Consider the following 27,324-nt stretch of genomic DNA (forward strand, 5'->3'; position numbering starts at 1 on the left):
TGTGAAGACGGTCAGGAGCATCCTTAGTGCCCTGATCAAAGATGGCGGAAGACAACCCACCAACTGGACCAATCAAAAGGCAAGCTGGACGTGGCCCCTTGAGAAAGCTCACGCTAGAGAGCCGAAGAGAATTTCTGCGCATGCGTCCTACCGGCGTGAAGCGGCTGCTGGGTCCCTGAGGCCGCCTAAGTTTGGGCTTCTTGAGTGAGAGGCAGCGAGGAACCAAGCGGTGGGCATTGAATTTCACTCCCTGCACACTGAACGTTGTTTTATTCACTGGTTAATTTTCCTAACAGCGTTGTAAACCCAGGCCGGGATGTCCTGAGCGGTCTGGCAGAGGCCCGTGCAGCCTCGGCCCCTTCTGGTGCGCGCTAGCCGGGCCTTTGCCGGGAGCTCCCTCAGCTTCGCAAAATGAGCTTCCCAGGCGGGGCCGGGGCCTGGCTCTGAGGGAAAGGCGTTCCCGCCAGATCTGGGGCCGCCTTCCCATGTTCTGTGCAGCGCGGCACGTGTGGTTCGTTGGCGGGGCTCGTGGGATTGGGGTAAAGGCTGTGGTTTCGAGGCCGTCTGTGGCCGCCCCCAGCCCCTGGTCTGCGAGACGCTGGCCCCGCCTATGGGCGGCCTCCTGCCTGGGAGGCCTCCAGGCCTGGCTACGCCGACCGGCATCTGAACTCCCTGCACGCGTGGTATGCCTCCACAGAGGTGGGACTGCTAAAGACCTTGCTCAGGTCAGTCAGGAAGCGGGTTGGTGGGCACCCTCTCCGAGTGCTGCTCTTTTGATCCCACTTAGCATTTTTGTCTCGGGGTTGCTCACATGGAGGACTGCTTGGTGAGAGGCCGGTAGCACTGAAAAGGGCACTGGAAGATCTGCTTTTAGCATTCACTCCCACCCCTAACCTCCCTGGCCCTCCCTACAGCTGTGATCCCTGGGGGTCAGTTCCCTTGTGCTTTGTTTGCATGGAGAACAGCGGGTGGGTACCCGAAGTCCCAGGAAGCTCTGAGTCACTGACAATCATTAGTAAGCAAAGAGGCAGGCTGTGTGGCCCAGGAGTTGCTAAAGTCTCAAAGTGAGGGAGAGGCCAGCCTGTCTAGCCGTAAGTGGGAAGATCTGTGCTGACTCAGGCCACCTCCTGAGACCTGGGAAAAGCCAAAAGTCACCCAAGCCTCAGTGCTAAAAAGTTTGGAAGAGCTTCTGATCCCCACCGTAACTCTAACAACCAGCTACCCTGCTACTTCTCATTGCGATCTCAACTTAGGTGTTCATTTAGGAGCAAGTTTCTCCCCGGCAGCTGACTTCCCTGAAGTGTTACGTCCCCATCTTTCCCCCTTTTCTAATTTTTTTCCCTGCTGCCACCCTGTGTTACCCCCCGCCCCTTAGCTTCGCTGTCCCTGGGCAGGTGAAGCTGGCACACTTTACAGGACAGACAGATCCTATCACAATGGCCAGCCCCTGGGGACTCCTTAGGTATTTGAGAGACAAGGAGACCCACTCCAGTCACTCTTCCTCTGCCTAACTGAAATGAAAGCTCCTGAGGTCTGTCCTCCAGCCCAGTTTCTTTAGGCTTTAGGGTTGTGCGAAAATGACTGCTACAAGGGGTAGAAATTGACAGGGAGACACTGAGGGGGCCAGGCCTGCTGCAGAAGAAGGTGTTATTTTGGGGTGCCTGCCCCCAGCTGTTTCATCTTCTCTTCTGAGGCTTTGTCTGGAAGCAGGACCTCCACGGTGAAATTGACCTTCTTGGCATGAATGAAGCTGTAGGTGTTGTCAAATCGCAGGACATCTGAGGGGAGGCAGAAACCAGACAGACATTCAGGCAGTTCTGACAAAGGGCTTGGGGACAGCGATTTTTGTTGATGTTTATTGACTGAGCAAGGCAGTGTGGCAGGTCATGGGGATGAAGATAGCCTAGGCAATGATCCTTGACCTTCTGAATCTTAATTTAGCTGCGTTGACATGACAGTCATGGAGAGAGAAAAATAGGCAGAACATGCCAAGTGCCAGATGAGTGACAGAGACCATCTCGTCTGTACCAGCTTGGAAGAAGAGGGCCTGGTAGACTGAAATCATGTGAAATGCTTTTTAGAGGAGTTAGAGCTTGAACTGGACTTTGAAAGGTGGGAGGAGAATTAGCAGCAGCAGTAGCAGTTGTAATAATAACAGTAATAGCTGTGTGTCGCAGCACTGGGTTGGTAATCTATATGTTATCTCACTCTTCCCCCCAACTCTATGAGTTCAGCAGTAGTCCTGTTTTATATCTGATAAAAAGGAGATGGTGTGACTCTTGTGCCACACAGTGAGGAAATGACAGAACTGGAGTTTCCGTCTGGTCCACATTGCTGCCTTTGTGGCAGCAATGTGTTCTGCCTGACTTGGACCCTGGAAAACCTGGCCCTGTTCAATTTTTGACAAAAGGTAAAATGTGCAAACTTTCTGAACCAGGAATTTATCCTGCAAAAAGATAAATGGACAAAGATGCTCGTTGCATCCTTATTTGTATTAATAAGAGACTGGGAAAACTCAAAAGTTCATCAAAGGAGAATTGCTTCAACAATTTTATATTGTAATCCATATGACAGAATACTGATTTTTTTTTAAAAAGAGGTTAGCTCCATAGAAGTGACAGGAAACTGTCCACAATGTGTCCTGAGGTCAAAAAAGCAAGTTGCAGAACAGTATGTAAGCAGTTTGTAACATTTTTGTAAATACATACGTAAAAATATTTTTGGCTTTACTGCTTGGTCTGTTTAGACTCCCAGATTCTCTGATGATACCACTTTGGTGCTTGTCCTAATGGGAAAGTTTCCTCAAATCCTGTGATGAGTTTGACAGTTTCAGAATTCCTTCATACATACAGTGAATGACAGACAATTCCTGTGAATATATGTGTGTTTATATGTCCTGTTTTCTGTGTATTTAAGATAATCTGATTGTCATCCTCACGCAGTGGCCATACTAATCTCTGTATTGTTTCAATTTTGGTGTATGTGCTGACGAAGCGAGCACTGTATGCCCTGTTTATTATGGAAACGTAATGCTTCTAGATGGAAGATATTTGATAGGATAATAGACATTAGCAGTGGTTTCCTCTGGAAAGAGAAAATGGGCATGCACTTGGCAGAGAAAGCTTCCACACTTTGGCAGAGGAACAGGCTGCTTTTAATCTAACCCTGTTCCTTTGAGAAGTTGTTCCATTTCAGTCAAACACCCCTTCAGGAGAACTGAATGTGAAAACAAAAACAGTAGCTCTGCCCCATCCCTACCCTGGTCTTCTCTCACTGATCCCAGCAAGAAAAAAAATACTCTGTATTTAATCCTAAGACTTAACCTTTTCCTGACCCTGGACAAAATGCATAGTTTAGACAAAGGGTAGACACACCAACCACTCTTTCCTCATGGTGTAAGGTGTTAGTCATCTATTTTTCCCCTGTACTAGAGGTCTTTCAGGGCCAATAGTCCCTCTGGCAAGAGTGAAGCTTCATCTCTGCCCTCGATGATAGAGCCTTAGCAACCAGAATCAACCATGCTGGAGGAGAGGTCCTTTGCATTGGTTGGACCAAGTACTAGGTGGATAATGGCCCTGCCTAGCAAGATACTTGGCCTCAGAAACAAGAAACGGGTTGATCAGAGAGCCACAGGCCCGAGGGAAGTGGAGTCACTGCAGCTCCAGAGTCTGCATGGTTCATTTTAACACTAATCATAGACTTACAGAGCCCCCAGACACCCTCCAGGATAAGGCTCCTTAACTTTAGTTGGGTAACTGATCCCCTTGAGAATCTGATGAAAGCACACAATTTGGCCGGGCTCACGCCTGCAAGCCCAACACTTTGGGAGGCTGAGGCGGGTGGATCACCTGAGGTCGGGAGTTCAAGACCAGCCTAACCAACATGGAGAAACCCCGTCTCTACTAAAAATACAAAATTAGCCAGGCATATGGTGGCCCATGCCTGTAATCCCAGTTACTTGGGAGGCTGAGGCAGGAGAATTGCTTGAGCCCGGGAGGCAGAGGTTGTGGTGAGCCAAGATCGAGCCATTACACTCCAGCCTGGGCAACCAGAGTAAAACTCTGTCTTGAAAAAAAATAAAAAAAGTTTAGATTTCCTGGAGCCCATCGTAGACCCTCTGGGGCCATGGTTCCCAGTGAGAAAGGTACAACCTTACCCTCTCATTTATGTATTGAAAAAATATATATTCTAAATTAGTTCCCTTTTATATCTCTTTTCTATTACCATAGGAGGTTATATTGATTTTTAAATTATGTGTTTAGGTAGGGTGGGTCATATTATCAGGATATAATATTCAGAATTTCTGTATTTTGAATTTCACTTCAGAATAGTAAAGGGGACATTTTAGACACTATTTGCTATAAAGAGGAAGTGTTTGGTCTTTAGGATTTAGAACCACTGCTCTGGAGGACCCCAGATTAAAATCTGCTCTGGTCTACTCCTCTCTTTTTGTTGTTGTTGTTGTTGTTTTGAAACAGAGTCTCTCTCTGTCACCCAGATTGGAGTGCAGTGGTGCAGTCTTGGCTCACTGCAGCCTCCGCCTCCCGGGTTCAAGCAATTCTTACGCCAAATAACTGGGATCACCAGCATGTGCCACCACACTCAGCTTATTTTTGTATTTTTTAGTAGAGACGGGGTTTTGCCATGTTGGCCAGACTGGTCTCGAACTCCTGGCCTCGATCCACCTGCCTTGACCTCCTAAAATGCTGGCATTACAGGCATGAGCCACCATGCCCGGCCATCACTTCTGTCATTTTAAGGAGAAGGAAAACCAAACCTAATAGAGACACTTGCTGAAAACACTGGGAGAGTTATTGGCAAAGCTGGACTCAGAAACCAGGCCTCCTGGTGCCTGGCTGGGCTGTTTTCACCACAGCACTACTGACCCTTTCTACATTGTTTCCAGTCTTCTGACCACATTGTGCACTTCTAGTGGATGAAGTCCAGATCTTTCTTTGGGAATCTTTTTATTCCTAGTTGAGTATTCTATACTCATTAGGCCCTTGGTAAATATTAGGTGAGAAAACAAAAGTGAAATCAATTCAAAATTTGGTTCTCCTCCTCGGTAATTTAGTGCACTGGGATAAGGACCAGAGAAGCCTGGGGAAGGTTAATGTGCTCTTGCCATTGGAGGCTGGCACAGTTTTAATTTCTCCACTGGATGACTGTTCTGCTTTCCACGGGTCTCCTGGTTCTCCAAGGGCATTGCCCTCCTGCAGATGAACTTGCAAGCTAATACTGGGTTCTCTCTGGGCTCACATCTAACCTTAGCTGTGGCACCGGGTAACAGCTGATTCCCACTTCATTGTCTTTATACCTGGGAAGGGGGAACGGATCCTGTGGCCTGCCTCTGCTCCCCTTGGGAATGGGCAAGGAGCAGATCCAACAAGGCCCTGCAGGCAGGTAAAAGTTCTGGTTGGGAATAAATCCAGAAGGAGCTAAAATAAATTTGGGGGTTTGCAAGCCCAACCTGATTGTTAAAAGTTTCATGTTCCCTTCTTGGGCAGTGTCCTTCAGACACTAAAGAGAAGATACAGGGGTAATGGGCAGATGCTGGAAAATGGTTTGGGGCTCTCCTACTGGCTCTGTGACCTTGTGTCAATTACTTCCCTGGTCTGGGATTCCACACTCTCTGTCACATCCAGGACAGTCAATGGCCAAGAGGTTCTGGATCAGGACTCTAGGATTCTCTGTGTCTTCTGTCTTGATGTCTACGCAAGCTACTTTATGGGAGAGATAACATCCCTTCTCTATGTCCCAGCTTCCCATCCATTAAAAAAAGAATTCAAGGCTGGGCATGGTGGCTCATGCTGGTAATCTCAGCACTTTGGGAGCCCAGGAGTTCGAGACCAGCCTGGGCAACACAGTGATACCTAATCTCTACTAAAAACAAAGAAACAGACAAAAAAATTCAAGCTTGTATGTATTAAGTGCTTTCTCCTCTGTGGGTGACATTGTCTGGGCTGGTGCTAAACCTTGTTCTTGCTGAAGCACACAGTATATGCCTTCTTCCCCAGGACCTGGCTGCTCACTGATAAGAATATTTCCCCTCCCCCGGGAGCTATATGGTACCACAGAGCATCTGTGAGGAGGGGGCGGTGGAGATGAAGGATGCCTGGGATGTGAGGAAGGAGGCAAAATCTCAGGTTGGGTGACAGTGTGGACAAGCAGAGCAGCTGAGACATCTGTGAGGCTAGTTCAGATCTCCTGGTAGTGCTGGTACTGCCATAGAAATGGGGCACAGGGCTTCTCCCATCTCCTGGCATTGTCTCCAGGATGGCCCTTCTCCCACAGGCCTCGTCCCAACAATAATAGTGGTGACTACAGTGCATTGAGTGCTTGCTTTATGCCAGGCATTATGCTAAGTGCCTCACAGAACTTATCACATTGAATCATCAGGTATCCCTGTGAGATACCCCCAGTGTAGCAGTCAGGAAACCGAAGCTTAGGTTTTGTTACTTGCCTAAGGCCATGGAGCTAGCCTTTAGTCAAGTCCAGCTCAGCTCTGATGATAAAGCCTTTGCTCTCATTGATTTCCATTGGCTCTGACAAAAAGAAACTGGAGATTTGATTGTGGGTGTTGAGGGGGGTGTAGGTATGGTTTTTCTGCTTATAAATGTAATGTTAATACATAGTCATCATAAAATATATTTGCAGAAATACTGTAAAAATGAAAGCCCTCCATAAACATCCTATCACCCTAGAGATAACCACTGTTAGAGTTAGAATAAATTTCCCCAGAATTATTTTGTGTGTACACACTTCCTTAACCAAAGTGAGTACATACCATACATGCTGTGTTTCATGCTTAGTTGTTTACTATGTCTCAGATACTTTACATGTCAGTTTATTCTCTTTAACATTGTACGGATGGATTGTAATTTACTTAACAGACCTTATTATGGTCATATTGTTTACTGCCAGTTTCCCAGGCTGCTGGGAATATCCTTGTTCCTATATCTTTGTGTATTTGTGTATTTCTGTAGGATAAATTTTCACAAGTAGAATTGCTGAGTCAAGGGGAATTTTAACGGTATTACAGAGTTAAGAGAGATTAAGCACCTTTTCTGATGTCTGTTTCTCATTCCTATATTCTTGTGTAAATTGTCTGCTCATTGTCTGTGTCTGTTCTTTGGTCAGCCGGAAGAGGAGTGAAACTCGGGTGAAGGCTGGACTTTTGAGCAGTCTGCTTACCTTGTGATCCCATGCCCACCCAGCCAGTTCTGCCTCTGTGACCTCTGGGAAGGAGCATCCCCAAGAAATATCTGGCCAGTCACAGACCCAGTTAGACCTGGACCAGAAAGCAGACGTGTTGAACCCCTGTGATCGCCTAGGACTGTGACTCACCCATAACTGAGAGTATGAGATCAAAGTCCCACCCTGCTGTTTACCAGCTGGGTCACCATAAACAAGTCTCCAAGCCTAGATTTCTTCATCTAGCAAGGAGAGGGTTGAACTGATGGCATTCCACTTCTAGTTCTAACACTCTGAGAGCCAAAAATCCATGGAGGAAGAAGAACCTCACAGGCAGAAAGCTGGACATGGGGCGTCAAGGCATTGCCAAGTAAGAGATACTTACAGATGCCAGGATCACTGCAGGTGAGGGTCCCATCTTCAGGGACCAGGTGGGAGTTGTACCTCTGGTTGGGCAGCACCTCTGTCATCTCTCCTGCCCGCTGCCTCTCCCCCATCTTGGTCTTCAGGAAGATCCCAAAACCAACATCCGCTCCATCTGACATAAACTGCCATCTGCAGGGGACATCACCAGTTTATAACATAATTCTGTCTGTGTGTGCCCTCTCCGGGGTCCTGGCACCAGAGCTCGTCCTATCCCAGCCCACCTATCAGGACCTATAGATGAAAGCTCGGGTCTCCTGGAAGGGCCCAGGCCCCTACCTGAGGACACAGCCAGGGAAGAGGATCTCATACTCCACTTGGTGGGAGGAGCCACGGGAAATCTGCACGCTGTGTTCATACTGCTGTTTCACCTGGTCTCTCACATAATACTTCTTGGGGATGTCACCCCCATAGTTGATCTAGAAGCATGGCATGGAGTGAACTGGAATATGCATTTGAGCCAGGCATCCCTGTTCACCTCCAGCCTCTGGTGGCTCATACCTTGGATTTGCACTTGGGGTTTCCATCAGGGTCAGTCATGGTGCCCCCATACTCCACAGGCACCTGGTCAGGGCTGATATGTTTCAGTAAAACCTCCTTCCAATTTGCTGGCAGGAGAGGGAAGGAAGGATAGAGATGTATCTCAACACTAGGTAAGATTTCACCATAACCCTAGTGATGTACACTGAAGAGGCAGAAAAAACCCATTTATCGCACCCCCAACACCCCGCCTCAAATTCCGCATTAGGAGCACACAGTGCATGCATAGTACTGCAGGGGGTTCAGTAGGAGCCAGAGGATGGCTCTGCCCCAGACCAGAAATCGAGATCCTGGTTCCTGTTCTCATTGTGTTTGAACAGCTAAGTGACCCTATTCTTGCCCTGCCTGGTTATGGTGGAAGTGAAATGAACTAAGTACTTGAGAAGGCTTTTTTTTTTTTTTTTTTTTTTGAGACAGAGTCTCACCTGTTTCCTTAGGCTGGAATGCAGTAGCGCAATCCTGGCTCACTGCAACCTCTGCAACCTCCGCCTCCCGGGTTCAAGTGATTCTTCTGCCTCAGCCTCCTGAGTAGCTAGGACTACAGGCACCCGCCACCACACCCGGCTCATTTTTTCTATCTTTAGTAGAAACGGGGTTTCACCATGTTGGCCAGGCTGGTCTCAAACCGCTGACCTCAGATGATCCACCCACAAGGGCCTCCCAAAGTACTGGAATTACAGGCATGAGCCACTGCGCCTGGCCGAGAGGGCTTTTTAAACCATAAAGTGCCTTATACATGTAAGAGTAAGTTATTACCCCAGGGAGGTGATATATGGAAGTACAGCAGAGGGGGATCAAAGAAAGGGGAGAAGGACATTCCATGCAGAGGGAACAGCCCGTGTGGCGGGCAGGAAGGCCTGAATGCACATACCCTGTCCTGATTAGACTGAACATTGTGAGGGCAGATCTGTGTGTCTTTCCCCCACCTTCCCCTACAGCTGAGTCGTGACTTAATAAATAAGTGCATTTCTGTAGAGTCACCCCTTAAATGGATTCCTTGGCTTTACCCCAGCCACCATTTCGCTTCTGCTCCTATTGTTTTCAGCTGTTGAGCCACCAGTAATTTGGCTTTTTTTTTTTTTTTTTTAAATACCCAAGCTCTTTCCTGTCTAGGAGAGTTTGACTCTAGCACAGCCAGTGCTGAGAAGCACTTCTCCACCAATCCAAATTCATAAATACAAGCCAGGTACAATATTTTGATACTAAATCCTGCCCATGTCTACCGTATAGAGCATATAGAGGCAGCAGCTCCAGGCCCTGGGGTACAAGCCAGTGTCATGCTGGCTGGAAACCCACAGAAACTGTCCAGAGTCTGCCAGCCCTCAGATTTTTAGGGAACAAAGACCATGCAACTCCTGAGAACACAGTGTCTGTGGTCTTGAGGTGATTTAATCTGCACTGCTAAGCTCCAGTGACCAGCCCGAGTGAATTTCCCCCTCTGTTGAAGATCCTGTACCTTCCCAGCCTGAGGCAGGTTTGGTTGAAAGAGTTTTAGGTGTGGGTAGGGAACAGACTGAACCTCCTACACAGCTCTGCTGCCAGGAAACCAAACCGTCTCATGCCCATGGTGGGTGGCAGCAGCAGAAAAAACAAAAATGATAAAAACCTCTTGCTCAGCTTTTATAGTTCTTCCCCGAGTCCAGCTGGAGAGTTGGGATAAGGCCAGGAGGATTCTTCCCATCTTACAGAGAGAATAACTGAGGCAACAAAAAGCAGAGAGCTGGCTGGGCGTAGTGGCTCATGCCTGTAATTCCAGTGCTTTGGGAGGCCGAGGCAGGAGGATTGCTTTATCCCAGGAGTTCAAGATCAACCTGGGCAACATAGTGAGATCCCATCTCTACCAAAAATAAAAATTTAGGTGGGTGTGCTGGCTATAGTCCCAGCTGCTCAGGAGACTGAGATGGGACGATCATTTGAGCCCAGGAAGTTGAGGCTGCAGTGACCTGTGATCACACCTCTGCACTCCAGCCTGAGCAACAGAGCAAGACTCCCTCAAAAAAGAAAGAAGAATGCTTTTGTGGGGACCTAAAAAAAAAAAAAAATAGAAAAAAAAAAACAGAACTTGAGCTTGTTGCTGCCAGAGCTAAGTCTGGAACTCAGAAGTCCTACACTTCCCTGATGAGTTCACTTCACTCCCCGGGCCTCACTAGCACACATTTGGAAAATCTCCACTTCTGATGTGTCACCAAAAGATGAACATTGTGAAGCCTTCCGTATCTCTCTTACCTACCCTCCAAGTTCAATGCCATAGGTGGCATTCACCCTTTCATGAGCCAGTCCCAATATACCTTTTTGTTTTGTTTTTGAAATGGAGTCTCACTATGTTTCCCAGGCTGGTCTCAAACCCTTGTGCTCAAAATGGTCCTCCTGCCTCAGCCTCCCGAGTAGCTGGGATTACAGGTGTGAGCCACCACACCTAGATGCCCAATCTACCTCTCTAGCCTTTTCTCCCTCCACTCCACTTCAGCAAAACTGAACTCCTGCCTGTCCCTGGCTGGCTTGATGCCCGTGTGTCCTCTTTGCTGGGTTTTGGGTCACACTTTGCCTTGTGTCCTGATGTTAACCCTGCTTCCCTGCATATCCATTCCCTGTTGACTTGCTTCTCTGCCAACCTCATTAATCACTTCTTCTCAGTCTTCCTGGTGGGTTCCTCTTTCTCTGCCTGCTCTTGAGCTTGGATATTGCTCAGGGTTCCACCTCTGTTCCTCTGTAGGCACTCTTACGTACTGACAAGGTTTTAGCTGCTGCTGTTATTTGATAACTCCCAAATCTCCAGACCAGAGTTTTCTCCTAAGCTTCAAACTCAGGTATTCCCAGCATTTTTATATCTCAAGACTCCTCGGGCTCAACTTCAAGCTTTTTTGTTTTCCCCAGTTGAACTAATCATCACCATCTCTCGGTCACCTCTGCCAGACACTAGGAGCTCATTCTAGATTTCTTTCTCCCTTACTTCTTACATGTAGTCAATTGAGTTCTGCTGTTTTACTTCCTGAATAAGTAGTTGTTTTTTTTTTGAGACAGGGTTTCCCTCTGTTGCCCAGGTTGGAGTGCAGTGGCACCAAACACTTACAAAGTGTTTGGGATTATGGGCCTAAGCCATTGTGCCCGGCCCTAAATAATTATTATTTTATTTTATTTTTTTAATTCAGTCTCACTCTGTCGCCCAGGCTGGAGTGCAGTGGCATGATCTCCGCTCACTGCAAGCTCCACCTCCCAGGTTCATGCCATTCTCCTGCCTCAGCCTCCCAAGTAGCTGGGACTACAAGCGCCCGCCACCACGCCTGGCTATTTTTTTTTGTATTTTTAGTAGAGACGTGGTTTCACCACGTTAGCCAGGATGGTCTCGATCTCCTGACCTCGTGATCTGCCCGCCTCAGCCTCCCAAAGTGCTGGGATTACAGGCATGAGCCACTGTGCCCGGCCCCGGCCCTAAATAATTCTTAAATCCATCCTCTCCTCTATATCCCTATTGCCACTGCCCCGATTCAGGCTTGCAATACCTCTTGCATAGACTGGCAACAGTGTGCAAACTGGCACCCTTTGCAATCTTGCTAGTACAGTGTCTCAGTTTAAAATCTGTAGTACTCCCCTGCTGAAAACTCCTCTGATTCCCAGTGGCCTGTAAAGTCATGTCCCACTTCTCAACCTAGTGCCCTGGATTCTCTGGGGCCTGACTCCTGGTTCCCTCTCCAGCCTCAGACCTTGCCACACCCTGCCTTACATTCTAGAACAGCTGCCTCTGCCATACTATGTAAGGTCTTCGTTCAGTGTTCTTCTTTCTGCCAAGCAGCTTCCTGCCTTGCTCCATCTGGCAGACTCTTACTATTCCATAGCATGCAGCTTAGGTAGGCATCACCCCCTGCCTAGCTCAGGGGGAGTGAGTGCTCCTGCTGAGTGCTCCCATGCACTTTGTGGTTTCCCCTTCCATACATTTACCATAGCATGCTGACAAATTTGTTTGTGTCTGCCTTCCCAGAGAGGCCAAAAGACCTTCAAGGGACCCTTTTTTTTTTTTTTTTTTTTGAGAGGGAGTCTCTGTTGCCTAGGCTGGAGTGCGGTGACGCAATCTCAGCTCACTGCAACCCTCCACCTCCTGGGTTCAAGCGATTCTCCTGCCTCAGCCTCCCAAGTAGCTGGGATTACAGGTGCCCACCACGACGCCTGGCTAATTTTTCTATTTTTAGCAGAGACGGGGTTTCACCATGTTGGCCAGGCTGGTCTCGAACGCCTGAACTCAAGCGATCCGCCTGCCTCGGCCTCCCAAAGTGCTGGGATTACAGGCATGAGTCACCGTGCCCGGCCAGGACTCTGTCTTATTCATCTTTGTAGTCTTGGCACTAGCTCGGGCCTGGCACATACTATGTGCTTGTCAAATGAAGCTGCTCCTAGTTTTCCACAACTGAAAGCAACCTTGCTCCTGCAACCTCTGTGGCACCCTCTCTGTGACTATTCTACTGTCTTTTCTAGTTTATATCATAGCTTTCTCTCTCTAGGCCTTTTTTTAAAAAACAGGGTCTTGCTCTGTTGCCCAGGCTGGAGTGCAGTGGCACAATCATAGCTCACTGCAACCTTGAACTCCTGGGCTCAAGGGACCCTCCTGCCTAAGCCTCCAAATAGCTAAGACTACAAGTGCATGCCACTATGCCCAGCTATTTTTTATTTTTTAGTAAAGACAGGGTCTCGCTTTGTTGCCCAGGCTGGTCTTGAGCTCCTGGCCTCAAGTGATCCTTTCACCTCAGCCTCCCAGTGTTGGGATTACGAGCCACTGCACCCAGCCTCTCTTTCTAAGGTCTTCTGTCTCCTGTTATACTGTAAGTTCCTTGAGGGCAAGAACTGGAGTTTCATTCATCTTTGAATGTACAATAATGGGCCCAGTGCTTGCTTCTAGAGTGTCTGAGAGAAAGAGTTCTTAGGAAAACAGACGAAGGCACTAGCTCTGCCCCAGCTTGCTCCTGGGTCCCACTGCTCCCATACTAGCAGGGGGAGCTTTCGCCATGGTGGCTACGGCCACACCCCTAAAGCTGGACCCGATTTAGGCTACAGACCATCCTTTGGAGTTGAGAACAGTCTGGACCACTTACCTCCCAGGACCATGATCTTCTTACGAGTGTCCTCACTCAGGAAGGGTTTGATGAGGTTATAGGCCACAGGAAACAGTTTGGGGGCTGGAACAGAGACCAGATAATGTGAGGCCGGGAGTAGTGCCCAGTCTGTCCCTGGCAGCATCCTCTGCAGCACCTCTTACCCTCCCAGCAGCCCATGCTGGGCCACATGTTCCCTAGGGCTGTGGAGCCCACGTAGGCAGCCCAGGGTGTGCAGCTCAGCATGGGCATCTTTGAGGTCCAGCCTTCCCATCTGTAGAGTGGATATCATCAAATGGTTTCTTCCTATCTCATCAGGCTGGGTGGCTCAAAGGAGGTCATAAATACTGAAAGCTCTGTGAGCTGTAAAGTTGTCTGCATATGTGAAGGGCAGTCTTCTTTTTATTTTATTTTTTTGAGACAGTCTTGCTCTGTCACCTAGGCTGGAGTGCAGTGTCACAATCTTAGCTCACTGCAGCCTTGAACTCCTGGGCTCAAGCAATGCCCTTGTCTCAGCCTCAGTGAGCTCTCGGCTCACTGCATCCTCCAGCTCCAGGGTTCAAGTGATTTTTGTGCTCCAGCCACCTGAGTAGCTGGGACTACAGGTGTGGGCCACCACACCTGGGTAATTTTCATATTTTTAGTAGAGATGGGGTTTTGCTCTGTTGGCCAGGCTGGTCTTGAACTCCTGACCTCAAGTGATCTGCCCACCTCAGACTCCCAAAGTGCTGGGATTACAGGAGTGAGCCACTGTGCCCAGCCCTATTTTTATTTTTCTGAGACGGAGACTTGCTCTGTCGCCAAGGCTGGAGTGCAGTGGCACAATCATAGCTCACTGCAGGCTTAAAAACTCCTGGGCTCAAGCAATGCTCTTGCCTCAGCTTTGAGAAACTGGAACTACAGGCATGCACCACCATACCCAGCTCATTTCCTTGACTGTTTTATAGAGATGAGGTCTTGCTATGTTACCCAGGCTGGTCTCAAACTCCTGGGCTCAAGAGAGCCTCCCGTCCCGGCCTCCCAAAGTGCTAGGGTTACAGGCATGAGCCAGCACACTAGCAGGGGCAGCAGTCTTCTGAACATGTCCTTAGACTCCTCTTTTGGCTCACTGTTTGGCCCTCCATCTGCCCCAGTCATATTTTTGACCCCTCTTTTCCATCTGGCTTTATCACAAGAAATTCCCAACTTACCTTTAACAACAAAAAGACGCTTCAGTGTTTCGGGATAATTTTCCTCAAACATGCAGAGAAACTGTGGAAACAATCACTCTTGATTCCAGCAGGCTCAGAATCTGCCCCCATCGCCTCACCCATCCCACAGGACAGCCTAGCAGAGGGGCCCACTAGTCCTCCCCTTACCTCTGCCCCCTTCCTCCCCACCCCTGCCCCTCACCTCTCCATAGGCCTCCACAGCAGGCTTCCAGAGATGCTTGAGGCCAAGCCCCTCACAGTCATAAATTATGGTGATGGTCTCCACCTTCTTCCCCAACTGCAGGGAACAGAGAGCAGGAAGTCTTGTCAGGCTGTCCTACTTCAGAAGCCCACTCCAGTCCAGGGCAAATGATTGCACTGTGCACCCATAGAGCAACCAGAGCTAGTTAGGGCCGGACCTAGAGTTTTCCAAATTGAGATAATCACCCCAGGCCAGAATTGTGGCCTAGGCGAGTCATTCTTCCTGCTTAGGTCTCCGTGTTCTTATCCAGTACATGACTGGGTGGATCTAGATGACATCTGAGATGGCTTTGGTTCTGCAGTTTGGCCTGATGGCCTCCCCCTTCCTGAGTCACTGTGTGCTCTGTGCACGGTACCTGTAGAGCCACTTAAACGCCCGAGCACAGATGTTCTGTGCACCCTGAACCCTCGGGTGCATCCATGTCTAATGCCTCCTGCATCTCCAGCTCCGCAGGATCTCTGCGCACAGTAGGCTCTCTGTGAACATTTGCAGATGAATGTGGGAATGTTCCCGGACTTTATGGCATCATTTCACTGGATCTTTACAACTGCTGAGAGGAGGGCAGGAGGGAAGTGGCAGCTCCTGCTTGTTCTTCAGCCTTTTTCTCAGTAAGGGAATCAGCTATCCTTATCTTTTTTGACGCAGGGTTCTAGCCCTGTTGCCCAGGCTGGAGTGCAGTGGTGTGATCACGGCTCACTGCAGCCTTGACCTCCCAAGTTCAAGTGATCATCCTACCTCAGCCTCCCTAGTAGCTGGTATGTGCCACTATGCACAGCTAATTTTTTTACTTTTTTTGTAGAGACAGGCTCTTGCCATGTTATCCAGGCTGGTCTTGAACTCCTGGACTCAATCTGCCCACCTCAACCTCCCAAAGTGCTGGGATTACCAGCATGAGCCACCACACCCAGCTATCCTTATCTTTTTTGAATACAGAATTAGAGAAGCAAGAATCTGAGATCATCTGCACCAGTGATACTCAAATACTTGCTCAAGGATGGGTTGGTCCACAATAAGATTTCACTGGGTCCCCAGATAAATGAGAAAAATAACAAAAACATAGTGAGTTTTTTATGAAGCTAAATTTATTCAATGTAAAGGACTATTTTTTTTTTTTTTGGAGGTGGAGTCTCACTCTGTCACCCAGGCTAGAGTGCAGTGGCATGATCTTGGCTCACTGCAACCTCCTAAAAGACTCCTTTTAATCTGAGATTATTGCCATTCTTATAGTTTTGGTTGTTAATGATGGCAACAATAGATGATCATTGTTTTAAAGTCCTTACATGGCAAAATAGACATTTGGGAATATTCTAAAACTTGGAAATGTCACTGGTCTAGGAAATCCCAAAGCCTGGCCCTCAGCCGGGTCCAGTGGCTCACACCTGTAATCCCAGCACTTTGGGAGTCTGAGGTGGGTGGATCACTTGAAGTCAGGAGTTCCAGACCAGCCTGGCCAACATGACGAAACCCCATCTCTACTAAAATAGTTTTAAAAACTAAAAAAAAAAAAAAACTCTGGGCCTTGGCCCTGAAGCTGTGTTTATATTCCTGCGTGACATCCCAGCTTCTGCTGGAATGCCTGTGCTGTGGTCAACTCACCTTCGTGGTCTGCCGGGCACACTCCTGCAGAAGCAGCTCACACTCCCGCATCTTGGTCCTGAGCAGGTCCTGTTTGGAGGCTGAGAACAGCAGACCCTTGGCATCCAGAGGTCCAATTATGTCGTACCAGACTGGGCAGCCATCCATGTCATAGCCACACATACCCCCTGACAGATACTGTTGGATCACCTGGGCAAAGACACAGAGGAGCCGCCTGGTCAGCAGGCATCCATACTTTGCCTGGACCACAGGACCTTACTCCAGGTTCATCAGTATCTTTCTCTATATCCCTCCCCTGGGTACCAACAGATGCCCATTCTGGAGACCATCAGGGCTCAGTGGGCATTGTCAGACCTTTCCTCTAAGGATCCAAATCCAGTGGACCCAGGACCCAGGTTGTGGGTCTGAAAGGCCTAGCATAGGGATGAGGTGGGATAATTTGTGCTCACCTCTGGAGGCTGCCAGCTAATGATGTTGTCAATGTCCTTTTGCTTTCGGAACTCCATGTGCTACAAAGACACAATGGGGAAATTTTTAAAAGGAGGGATGGACAGCCGGGCATGGTGGTTCACACCTGTAATCCTAGCACTTTGGGAGGCCACGGTGGATGGATCACTTGAGGCCAGGAGTTCGAGACCAGCCTGGCCAACATGGCAAAATCCCGTCCCTACTAAAAATAGAAAAATTAGCCAGCCGTGGTGGCACACGCCTGTAATCCCAGCTACTCAGGTGGCTGAGGCATGAAATCTCTTGAACCCAGGAGGCGGAGGCTGCAGTGAGTCGATATCATGCCACTGCTGTACTCCAGCCTGGGTGACAGAGCGAGACTCTGTCTCCAAAAAGGAAAAAAGAAAAGAAAAAGCAGGGATGGTGGGAGAGGTTTAATAGGCACGTAGCAATAAGCGACAGTGTGAATGGACCACCAGATCGTAAGTGGTCACCAGAAGGCATTAGGCAGGAATGGAAAAGAAGGCCCTGCCTGTGTTAGAGGTCCTAGCAGAACAGATTACCATTCTTGGCTGGCCCAGAGCTATGAAAGCCTGTGTTGCCAGGGAAGGGAATGCAGTTTGTCCCAGAGGGATAAGGCAGCAGTGGTCAGCTGATAGTCAAAGCCAAAAGCTGTGATCGGGATGGGAGGTGCAGCAAAAGAAGTCCACGCAAGGAGTGATTCTGATGGGGAGGAACTGAGGCAACAGTGGGATTCAGAGTCAAAAGTGGGATTCAGAGTCTCACCTTCCGGAGCATGGCCTCCGACTTCTGCAGGTCGAAGCTTCTCGCTGTAACAGGGAAACAGTTCTGGTCAGGGTTAGGTTACCAGGACTGGGTGTCCAAGGATGGGGAGATTCCCATATTCCCATCACAGGGCCAGTTCCTCTCAGTCATCTCTCCAGCTAACCCTTAGACCATCCCACAAGCAGAAGCTAACATGAGAGGCTTTACTGAGAGCTTCTGGGGCACCAGAGGCCCCAGGTTTGCGAGGAGAGCAGGTCAAAGTTCAGGGCAGCTGGGGGCAGCCATTGTAACTTCAGGGTCAAAAGAGTTTTACTCCAGTGTTAAAATCAACTTAAAGGTCTTCCCTCCTCTCAGTGAAAATGAACCCTGGATCCTCTTATCATTTGGCCTTCCCCCTTACACAGACAAACTTTATCTGTTCCACAGTCTCACATCTAATCCTGAGACCTTGACACCACGGTTCAAAGATGAACATACCAGCCTGGGCAATACAGTGAGACCTCGTCTCTCCAAAAAAAAAAAAAATTAGCCACAGGTAGTGGCATGTGCCTGTAGTCCCAGCTACTTGGGAGGCTGAGGTAGGAGGATTGCTGGAGCCTGGGAGGCGGAGGTTGCAGTGAGCTGAGAACTCACCACTATACTCCAGCCTGGGTGACAGAGCGAGATCCCGTCCCAAGAAAAACAAAAAACAAAGATGAATATAGCTGCCCCTGTAATCTGTGGCAGAGCTGGCAGAATAGCCCAGTGGGATAGAGGGGTTGATGAGCCTCCACCCAACCTTGTCCTGTCCTCAAAGGGCCCACACATTCCCTAAAGCCACACAAAGGGTCTGCCTCCCAGGGCTCCTGACAAGTTTCAGAATTCAGTTTCACCTGGGTCACCTCTTTATGCATGATGCCCCAAAAGTTGTCCTGCTCCAGCTTGAACACAAAGACCTCACTGACCCCCAAGGCCGCTTACTCCCAGGTAATCATAGCTGCAATTTGCACTCAGCTGTCATGATACTGAGCTGAGATTCATTTCAGAGATACTCAGAGATTAGGATCGCCTCCTTAGCCACATGACAACACTTCCAACACTGGAAAATTCTGTGCTGTCACCCTGCATTTCCCCTACCATCATGCTGCCCATCCTTGGAGCCTTTACCAAGCCCCACAGCTTGGTCTCAAGTCCATGCAATAACTTCCCTTTGAATGTTTTCCAGTTTTCCAGGGCCCCCTCAGAGTATGCTCTTAAGAGCCACACAGAGCCCCAGGTGTTGTCTAAGAACTTTCTTTTTCTTTTCTTTTTTATTTTATTTTTATTTTTTTTGAGACGGAGTTTCACTCTTGTCTCCCAGGCTGGAGTACAATGGTGCGATCTCAGCTCACTGCAACCTCTGCCTCCCAGGTTCAAGCGATTCTCCTGCCTCAGCCTCCTTAGTAACTGGGATTACAGGCACGTGCCACCACATCTGGCTGATTTTTGTATTTTTAGTAGAGATGGGGTTTCACCACGTTGGCCAGGCTGGTCTCAAACTCTTGACCTCAGGTGATTCACCCGCCTGGGCCTCCCAGAGTGCTGGGATTGCATGAGCCACTGTGCCCGGCCTAAGAACTTTCTTGGCAACAGGCACACCCTTAACTCAGGTGGAGCTTATGGGCACTGAAACTCCCCCCCCCAAATCCTTTTCACCTGTGCCACTGCTAAGCCTCCATTGCATACGTGGAGAAGAGAGACCTTAGATCCTTTCCTATCAAATTTCCTCTTGTTACAGTCAACTTCAGCCCATCCTTTAAACAGTTTTGAGATCCAGATTCTGATCAGTTTTGCCATCTGACCTATGAACTGTCCCTCCCAGTTGTATGTCCTCTGTGGATTTGGCATCTAGATCTGCTGACACCCCTGGAACCTGGGCCAGACAGGCTGCCCTCTGGACTGTCACTGGTCCCTTAACCATCGCTCTCTGGGAGTGCCAAGCACATTCCCTGACTCTGTTGTTACGAAAATCAGTCCCTTCTCCCGGGCCCATAGGCTCCCTCAAGAGATTTGACCAACGCCACACCCATCACAGGTGCCAGACACATCCTGGCAGAACTGAATCCCATCCTTCTTCGTGTGCTGCCACGATAGCATGGGACAGCTTTTAGAGGAATATCTTCTGGGTTTGCTTCCCAGCTCTTCATTTTTCTGCTTGACCTTGGACAAGATCCTGTACACCTCTGACCAAATCATCTGATAAGCTAGAAACACTTGGAAGATGCAAGGCACTGTCCTCTCAAGATGGGGGAGTTGGACCATGAAAATGAGAATCTTCCATAGGAAGGACACTACTACTGTGAGAAGAACCCTTATCTTCCTAGGGAATAGGAGTGGTGGCGAACTGTGAGCCTCTTATCTTGGGGAGGCTCTCCAGTTAACCCTTATCTGCCAAGGCCCAACATCCAGCATCTTCTGTGAGGGCTCGCCCAGAGTTGCTACCTGCTCCTGGCAGTACCACACCTGGGGCCTCCCCATGCCTGATTGAGGCTTCTCCAGGCTCCTGCTGAACTGGTCAGGGGCAACTCAAAGCATGACTTGGGGCACTGCAAGAACCCAGCTCAGGAACAGCCATCTGGGTGGTGGTGGTTCATTCATTCCCTAGACCTGTAAAATGCAGAGACTCAGACTCCCTCCCAGGGCCTCCACCACATCCTTGTTTTATCCTGCTGTCTGATCCTTCTTGCTGGGGTGCCCAGAGCTCAGCCTCAGTCAGGGGGAAGCAGAGGAGACTTGCGGACCTGCTCTCCGTGCCTGGAAGCCAGCAGAAAACTGAAGCCCTCAGTGGAGAAAGGGAGGAAGAGGAGCCCCAAGCCCACACCTAGGTTAGGGACAGACATTCTGCTGGTGTGTGGCTTTTTTGAAAGGTCTCTGTCAGATTGAAGGAGAGAAAGAGAAAAGGCTGTTTGTTTTCTTTGAGACAGAATCTTGCTCTGTCGCCCAGGTTGGAAGGCAGTTGTGCGATTATAGCTCACTATAGTCTCAAACTACTGGATTAAGCGACTTCCCACCTCAGCTTCCTGAGTAGCTGGGACTACAGGTGCACACCACCACACCCAGCTAATTTTTCTTTTTCTTTTTTAAGTAGAGGCAAGGTCTTGCTATATTGCCCAGGCTAGTCTTGAATTCCTGAGCTTAGGTGATCCTCCCACCTTGGCCTCCCAAAGTGCTGGGATTACAGGTGTGAGCCACCATGCCAGGCCTTGGTTTTTTGTTGTTATTTTTTGGGTTTTGTTTTTTTTTTTTAAGGACAAAACAAGCAAACAAACAAAAAAACCAATTGAGATTCATATTAGGTTCTGACCAGGCCTGAGCTCCTGCCCGGGAAATGTGAGGCACAAATGAAATGCAGAGGAGACACTTCCTCTGTTGTAAGAGGCTGAGCTTGGCTTTAAGGAGCAGGGGTGGCTTCCTGGAAAGGATACTGGCCTGGAGGCTGGAGCCCTAGGTTTCTGCCCTGATTCTGCTTCACATTAACTGTGTAACTTCAGGTAAATCCCTCCCCAATCTGAGCCTGTTTTCTCATCTGGCAAATGAGAATGACAACACTCTTTGAATGACCGCCACTGTGAGGGGGTAGGTTGTGCCTGAAGTATGAGGCTCCCCAGGAATCGACAGACCAGCTGCCAGGACCCCTCGCTGGCCCCTGCCTCAGTAAGAGAGCTGTTGTTGTTCAGTGGCTCTCAGAAACCATGCTTCTCCCTGGAACAGCAGCTCCCTAGTCTGCTGGATCGTTTTGCAACTGGCCCTTTAAGAAGGCTACTATCTTCCCACTCTATCCACCCACCTGCTTCTAGCTGCAGCCCTTCAGCAAATGCTGGGCCAAAATTTCCTCCAGCCTGGACTGATTCCATTGCCGCCCCCACACTGCCCCTCCACCCTCTCTGGGCGGTAGACTGGGGTAGGGGGATGGGATGGAAGCTTTTTTGGGGAAAGGGGCAAGTGACACTTCCAGAGGCTCCTGGATGCATCTGCCCTCAGATGTTTACAGGCAACCTCTCGGGAGCATGCCAGCTCTATGAAATTTCTGGAAAGAAAAGGAAAATACATTTATTCACCTGCCCCCAGACTCCTAGGGTGTGCATGTGCATGTCTTTATGTGTCCATAAAGACATAATAGGGCCAGTCACAGTGGTGTGTACCTGTAATCCAAGCTACTCAGGAGGCTGAGTGGGAGGATCACTTGAGCCCATGAGTTTGAGGCCAGCAAGACCCTGTTTCAAAAATAAAAATAGGCCAAGGCGGGCGTATCATGAGGTCAGGAATTCGAGACCAGGCTGGCCAACATGGTGAAACCCTGTCTCTATTAAAGATACAAAAAAAAATTAGCTGGGCATGGTGGCATGTGCCTGTAATCCCAGCTACTTGGGAGACTGAGGCAGGAGAATCGCTGGAACCTGGGAGGCGGAGGTTACAGTAAGCTGAGATGGCACCATTGCAGTCCAGCCTGGGTGGCAGAATGAGACTCCGTTTCAAAAAAAATAAAAAATAATAAAAAAATAAAAATAACGGCCAAGTGCGGTGGCTCACGCCTGTAATCCTAGCACTTTGGGAGGCTGAGGTGGGCAGATCACCTGAGGTCAGAAATTCGAGACCAGCCTGGCCAACATGGTGAAACCCTGTCTCTACTAAAAATACAAAAATTAGCCAGTGTGGTGGTGGGAGCCTATAATCCCAGCTACTCAGGAGGCTGAGGTAGGAGATTCACCTTGAACCCTGGTGAGATGGAGGTGGCAGGTGAGCGGAGGATTCGTGCATTGCACTCCAGCCTGGGCAACAGAGCAAGACTCCATCTTAATAAGATAGTAATAAAAAATAAATAAATAAATATTAAATATAATCACTTGAGATCAGGAGTCAAGCGCAGCAGTGACCTATGATCATGCCATTGCCTGGGCGAAGAGTGAGACCCTGTTGCAAATAATAGATACAAGGGCCGGGGCGCGGTGGCTCAAGCACTGTAAATCCGCAGCACTTCGGGAGGCCGAGCTGGCGGATACGAGGGTCAGGAGATCGAACCATCCTGGCTAACACGGTGAAACCCCGTCTCGTACTAAAAAATAACAAAAACTAGCCGGGCGTAGGTGTGGGCGTGCTGTAGGTCCCACCACTCGGTGAGCTGAGGGGAGGAGATGGGCTTTAAATCCGGTCGAGGCAGAGCTTGCGTGAGCTGAGATCCCGGCCACCCCTGCACTCCAGCCTGGGCGACAGAGCGACGACTCCGTTCAAAAAAAAAAAAATAATAGTATTAAAATTAAAATAATAGTGGCGATAATTTGTATTTAATATATTTAGGATATGATTCTAACCACCCATACAACTTAAGCTCTGCTAGAATAGTGATTTTCTGATTGGAGCGTAGTGGCTCCACCTGTGATGCAAGCCGCTTTGAAAGAGGCCGAGGCACGGTGATCACTCTGAGGCAGGATTTTGCAGACCAGCCTGGCCAAGTGAAGAACCCAAGTTCTACTTAAAAAAAGTGAGACAGAGTCTCACTCTGTCACCGGGGCTGGAGTGCAGTGATGCAACCTTGGCTCACTGCAACCTCCACCTCTGCTAATTTTTTTTTTTTTTTGAGACGAAATCTTGCTGTGTCTCCCAGGCTGGAGTGCAGTGGCGCGATCTTGGCTCACTGCAAGCTCCGCCTTCCGGGTTCACGCCATTCTTCTCCCTCAGCCTCCGCAGTAGCTGAGACTACAGGCGCCCGCCACTACGCCTGGCTAATTTTTGTATATTTAGTACAGACAGGGTTTCACCATGTTAGCCAGGATGGTCTCGATCTCCTGACTTTGTGATTCGCCTGCCTCGGCCTCCCAAAGTGCTGGGATTACAGGCGTGATCCACCGTGCCCGGCCCACCTCCACTAATTTTTTTGTATTTTTAGTAGAGACAGGGTTTCACCATATTGGCCAGGCTGGTCTCAAACTCCTGACCTCGTGATCCGCCCACCTCGGCCTCTGAAAGTGCTAGGATTACAGGCGTGAGCCACTGTGCCCAGCCTACTTTTTAAGATGGAGTCTTGCTCTGTCACCCAGGCTGAAGTGCAGTGGCATAGTCTCAGCTCACTGCAACCTCCACCTCCCGGGTTCAAGCGACCCTCCCATCTCAGCCTCCTGAGTAGCTGGGATTACAGATGCCTGCCACCACGCCCAGCTAATTTTTGTATTTTTCAGTGGTGATAAGAGTTTCACCATGTCGGCCAGGCTGGTCTCAAAGTCCTGGCCTCAAGTGATCTGCCCGCCTAGCCTCCTAAACTGCTGGGATTACAGGCGTGAGCCACCGTACCTGGCCATAGTGAAATTTCATTTATTATTTCTATGTCTGTTAATGAAATTTCTATATAGAGGGGGAAAAAAGTGTCAGAAGAATCAGGGAGGGTGGCACATGACCTGAATCACAGGAGAGGAGAGGAGGGGAAAGAATGGAAACATCTCAGGGATTGGGGAACCGGGCTGAATTTGACCCTCATGCCAGTAGAAATGTGTGCATTTCAGCACCACATGCAGAGCTCTGTCATGCCACGTCTGGCAGCAGGCAGGTTTTGTCCTGCTCTTCCAGAAGAGGATCCTAGGGAACTGTTTACTCTGAACCAGGCACCACAGCCAGGCCAGGGAAGAGTTGGAACCGGGACCTGGGCTCTAGAGCCTGGTGGTGGTTTGAGGAGACTTTTGTCACCCTAGGTCAGGCTGTGCCCCTCAGGTTCCCCATGCACTCTGTCCCTCCCTCAAGTTGCCTAAACTGTGGTCTGTAGGGATCTGCCATCACACCAGGGCATAGCAGGGGCCAGGACTCTGGTTCTACACTCGGCTCTGCCTCCGACCACCCACGTGGCTGAGGCCTTTCTCACTTTTTCTTCAGCCCATTTCCCCAACTCCCTCACAGAGCAGATTTCTCGAGTAGATGGAAAAGGCTGTGGGCCAAGGGTCAGCCGACCTGGACTCTACCCTTTTCTCTGCTTGCAACTCGCTCACTGTGTGGCTTGGAGCAAGTCACTTCACCTCTCTGAGCCTCAGTGTCTTTATCCACTAGGAGGGTTGAGCTTATGTCATTGTCAAGGGCCCTGTGGCGCTAAAGGTTGGACACTCCGGATGCCCCAATTGCCAGGGGCAGGGTTTTCAGAGGGTGCCATTCTATTGCCCAGAACAAGCCCCTGCCCCAGCCTCCCGCAGCCCCTCTTCCCTCACCTCGGAGCCAACGCAGGAGAAAATAGTCATCTGGATTTGGCAGGGCCGGCAGCACATCCTGGACATTCTCCCGAAACTGTAGGGAGAGGCATCGGGGTGAGTGGTAGGGCCCACCCTAACTGCCCTCTGCCCAGGGCTCTCCACTGAGGTCTTTGCTGGACCCCTCTTTAACATGGTTCAACTCTGCAGACACTACCTGGGCACTCATCCTGCCTGGAGTACTCTCTTGTCAGGGGGTGCCAGGTAGCAGGGCAGGAGGTGGGAAAGGAGTGTGACACTGCCCCTGTCCCACAACAAGGGCTCCCACACACCAGTCTGGGGGCAGGCAGATGTGTTCCCAGCTAATCGTGATAGTAGGCACTCTGGTACGGACTACAGTAAAGACTGTCAGTTTACCAAGCATTCCGTCACTCAGCGCTGATCCTGGCACCGTAGCTTATATACTCCTCACTCACAACCTATAGAAGTATTGTCCCCATTCTACAGATGAAGGAATTAAAGCTCAGAGAGGCCAAGTAACATGCTCAAGGTCAAACAGCTAGTCATTAGCAGAGCTGGGATGCAAACCCAGGTCTGTCTGAGTCCAGAGCACATGCCCTTTCCACCATGGTCTTCTGCCCCATGGAATGGTGAGGAGTTTGCTGGGAGCAGAGGGAAGAAAGAGGTGGTCTCACATGGCTTCCTATAAAACTTGGCATTTGTGCTGGGCTTGACGGACTTCAAAGGCATCGGGGAGGGAGGCGGGCAACTCAGGTGGAGGGAATGGTTCCAGTAGGGGAAGCCAGGAAATGGGAAAATGCAGGCAGTGCCAAACAAAGGAGGTGGACACTGACCTCAAGGGACAGCCACATCTACCTCCAACCTCTCATTCCCTGGTAGGTGAGCGGGCCCCCATATGCCCTCCCTGAGCCTCCTGCTCCCAGCCATTCACCTTTCCCTGGCCACTGACCTACAGGGCAGTCCTAGAAGAGACTAACGAGGACTGGCCACCTCTGCCCCTTGCCTAGGTCGGCCAGGGACTCAGACCACCCCACCCTACAAAGCAGCTCCCAATGCTCCAGGGAAACTGCTCCTCCAAACTGCAGGCATGAAGCTACCCCTCTCTAAGGACCCTAACCAGCCCCTAGTCTCCAGTTTAATCACCACCTAATCCCTTCTCTGTCTGACCTCTCCTGCGAGTCAGCAGTAAAATCTGAAGCCTCCCTGTCCAGACTTCCTGGGATGGGGGAGGCCCAGCCTGGGACAAAGCCTTCATGGAGCTGGTGCCTCCCCATGCTGTCAGTGGCAGGAGACATCTGCCCCCTGCCCCACCTTTCCCAGCCATGGAAAATTCCCCAGCTGTGGAGCCTCCAAATCTTGAGGCCAGACCCAATCGGCTCTTGCCCAGAGAACAGCCGACCTGCTCACTCCCCAGGGGTGACAAAGAAGAGATTTAGTTGGTGAAGAGGAAGGTCCAGCCCTCAAACTGTTGCCCCCTCCTTGCCCCTCCAAGGCAAAGCCAGGCTCATCTTGCCTTCTGAGGAGCATAAACCTTAAGTCCTGAGCCAGGCAGGGGTCTGGGATGCAAGACGGGACCGCTGGTCTCAGTTCAAACTAACCCCAACCCAGTGCGTCATGGGGGAAGCCTGGAATTCACACATGGAGGTGTTCCCTTCAACATCATCTGGTCCAACCTCCTCATTCCATGGCATCAAGGAGCAAAGAGAAGGGCAGGGTTTTGCCCAAGGTCGCACAGCGGCTTGGTGCCGGGGGCAGGAGCTATCCAAGTCTCCCAAGGAGCTATCCAGAGCCCTTTCCATCGTGCCACTGCCCCTGCAAAAAGAAAGCCTCCCGGAAATGGGAGAAAACTTGGGCCCCTGCCCCTGCCCCTGCCCCAGGGCCCGGCTGCCAATCCCAAGGATGAATGTTGCCTTTGTGCTTTCAGCGATCTCCGGGGACTCACAAGCAACCACTTCTTCCCAGGTGGCACCGCCACGGCTGCTTGGAGCTTGGGCGGGGGGTGGCCAAACTTCCTGGGACCTTGAGGGTGGCAGAGGGAGGAAGGAGCCATCCGCGGGCGCGGGCCAGGCTGGGGCAGCCGCCTCTGCTCCCGCCGCCGCCCGCCACGGACCCTCGGCCCCCACCAGCCACGTCCCTTCTCGCTGCCGCAGGAGGGCGAGGGCCACAGCCCGGGGCGGGAGCCCGGGCCAGGGCTAGGGCTCACCTTGGCCAATGCCTCCTTCTGCTTGGGGCTCAGATCCCCGACTCTGCCGCTCATCGTGGCTCAACCGCGGGGATGTGGTTTGGGGGCGGGAGGCGGCGGGTGCGGCAGCTGATGGAGCACAGACTCGTCCTCGCCGCCACCCGGAGTAAAGTCCCAGCCTTTTGCCCGGGCCGCGGAGCTGGCAGCCAAGCCCCGCCTCTTAAAGGATCCCGAGGGGCGGGGTAGGGAGCGCTGCACTGGGGCGCGGGAGGCTCTGACATGGGCCGCCTCCGCCCTCCTGAAGTCAGAAACCCAGGCAGGAGGCAAGTGCGCCCACCGGGACTGAGGCCAGTGGGCATCAGAAGGGCAGGGAGTCTCAGCTTTAGTTCCAAATTTACTCTTAGCTCATAGGGTGACCTTG

General features: G+C 50.3%; 2 protein-coding genes across 3 annotated transcripts in view; one reads left to right on the top strand and one right to left on the bottom strand.

Moving 5' to 3' along the window:
• Positions 1-255: 255 nt before the first annotated feature.
• SEC14L2 (SEC14 like lipid binding 2) lies at positions 256-27,228 on the bottom strand. Of its 2 annotated transcripts, XM_017855601.1 has the most exons (12): positions 26,925-27,228; positions 24,722-24,797; positions 17,520-17,563; positions 16,736-16,795; positions 16,287-16,475; positions 14,631-14,726; positions 14,429-14,489; positions 13,239-13,322; positions 8,119-8,225; positions 7,897-8,036; positions 7,580-7,749; positions 256-1,778 (listed from the first exon to the last, which is right to left on the bottom strand). In XM_017855601.1, exons 1-12 carry the CDS (start codon positions 26,976-26,978, stop codon positions 1,648-1,650), a joined length of 1,212 nt encoding a protein of 403 aa, XP_017711090.1. In that variant the 5' UTR covers positions 26,979-27,228; the 3' UTR covers positions 256-1,647. The 2 variants fall into 2 exon arrangements, with proteins under 2 accessions (XP_017711090.1, XP_017711089.1); XM_017855600.1 differs by lacking the exon at positions 256-1,778 and having other exon boundaries at positions 7,008-7,749.
• LOC108517541 (vegetative cell wall protein gp1-like) overlaps positions 663-27,324 on the top strand; it is a 38,049-nt gene continuing 11,387 nt past the window's right edge. The window contains exon 1 of the mRNA XM_017855528.1: positions 663-725. The gene's annotated coding sequence lies outside the window, so the exon portion shown is untranslated. The remainder of the gene's footprint in view (positions 726-27,324) is intronic.

This window comes from Rhinopithecus bieti, unplaced genomic scaffold, assembly GCF_001698545.2.
Source record: "Rhinopithecus bieti isolate Rb0 unplaced genomic scaffold, ASM169854v2 scaffold_36959, whole genome shotgun sequence".
NCBI lineage: Eukaryota > Metazoa > Chordata > Mammalia > Primates > Cercopithecidae > Rhinopithecus > Rhinopithecus bieti.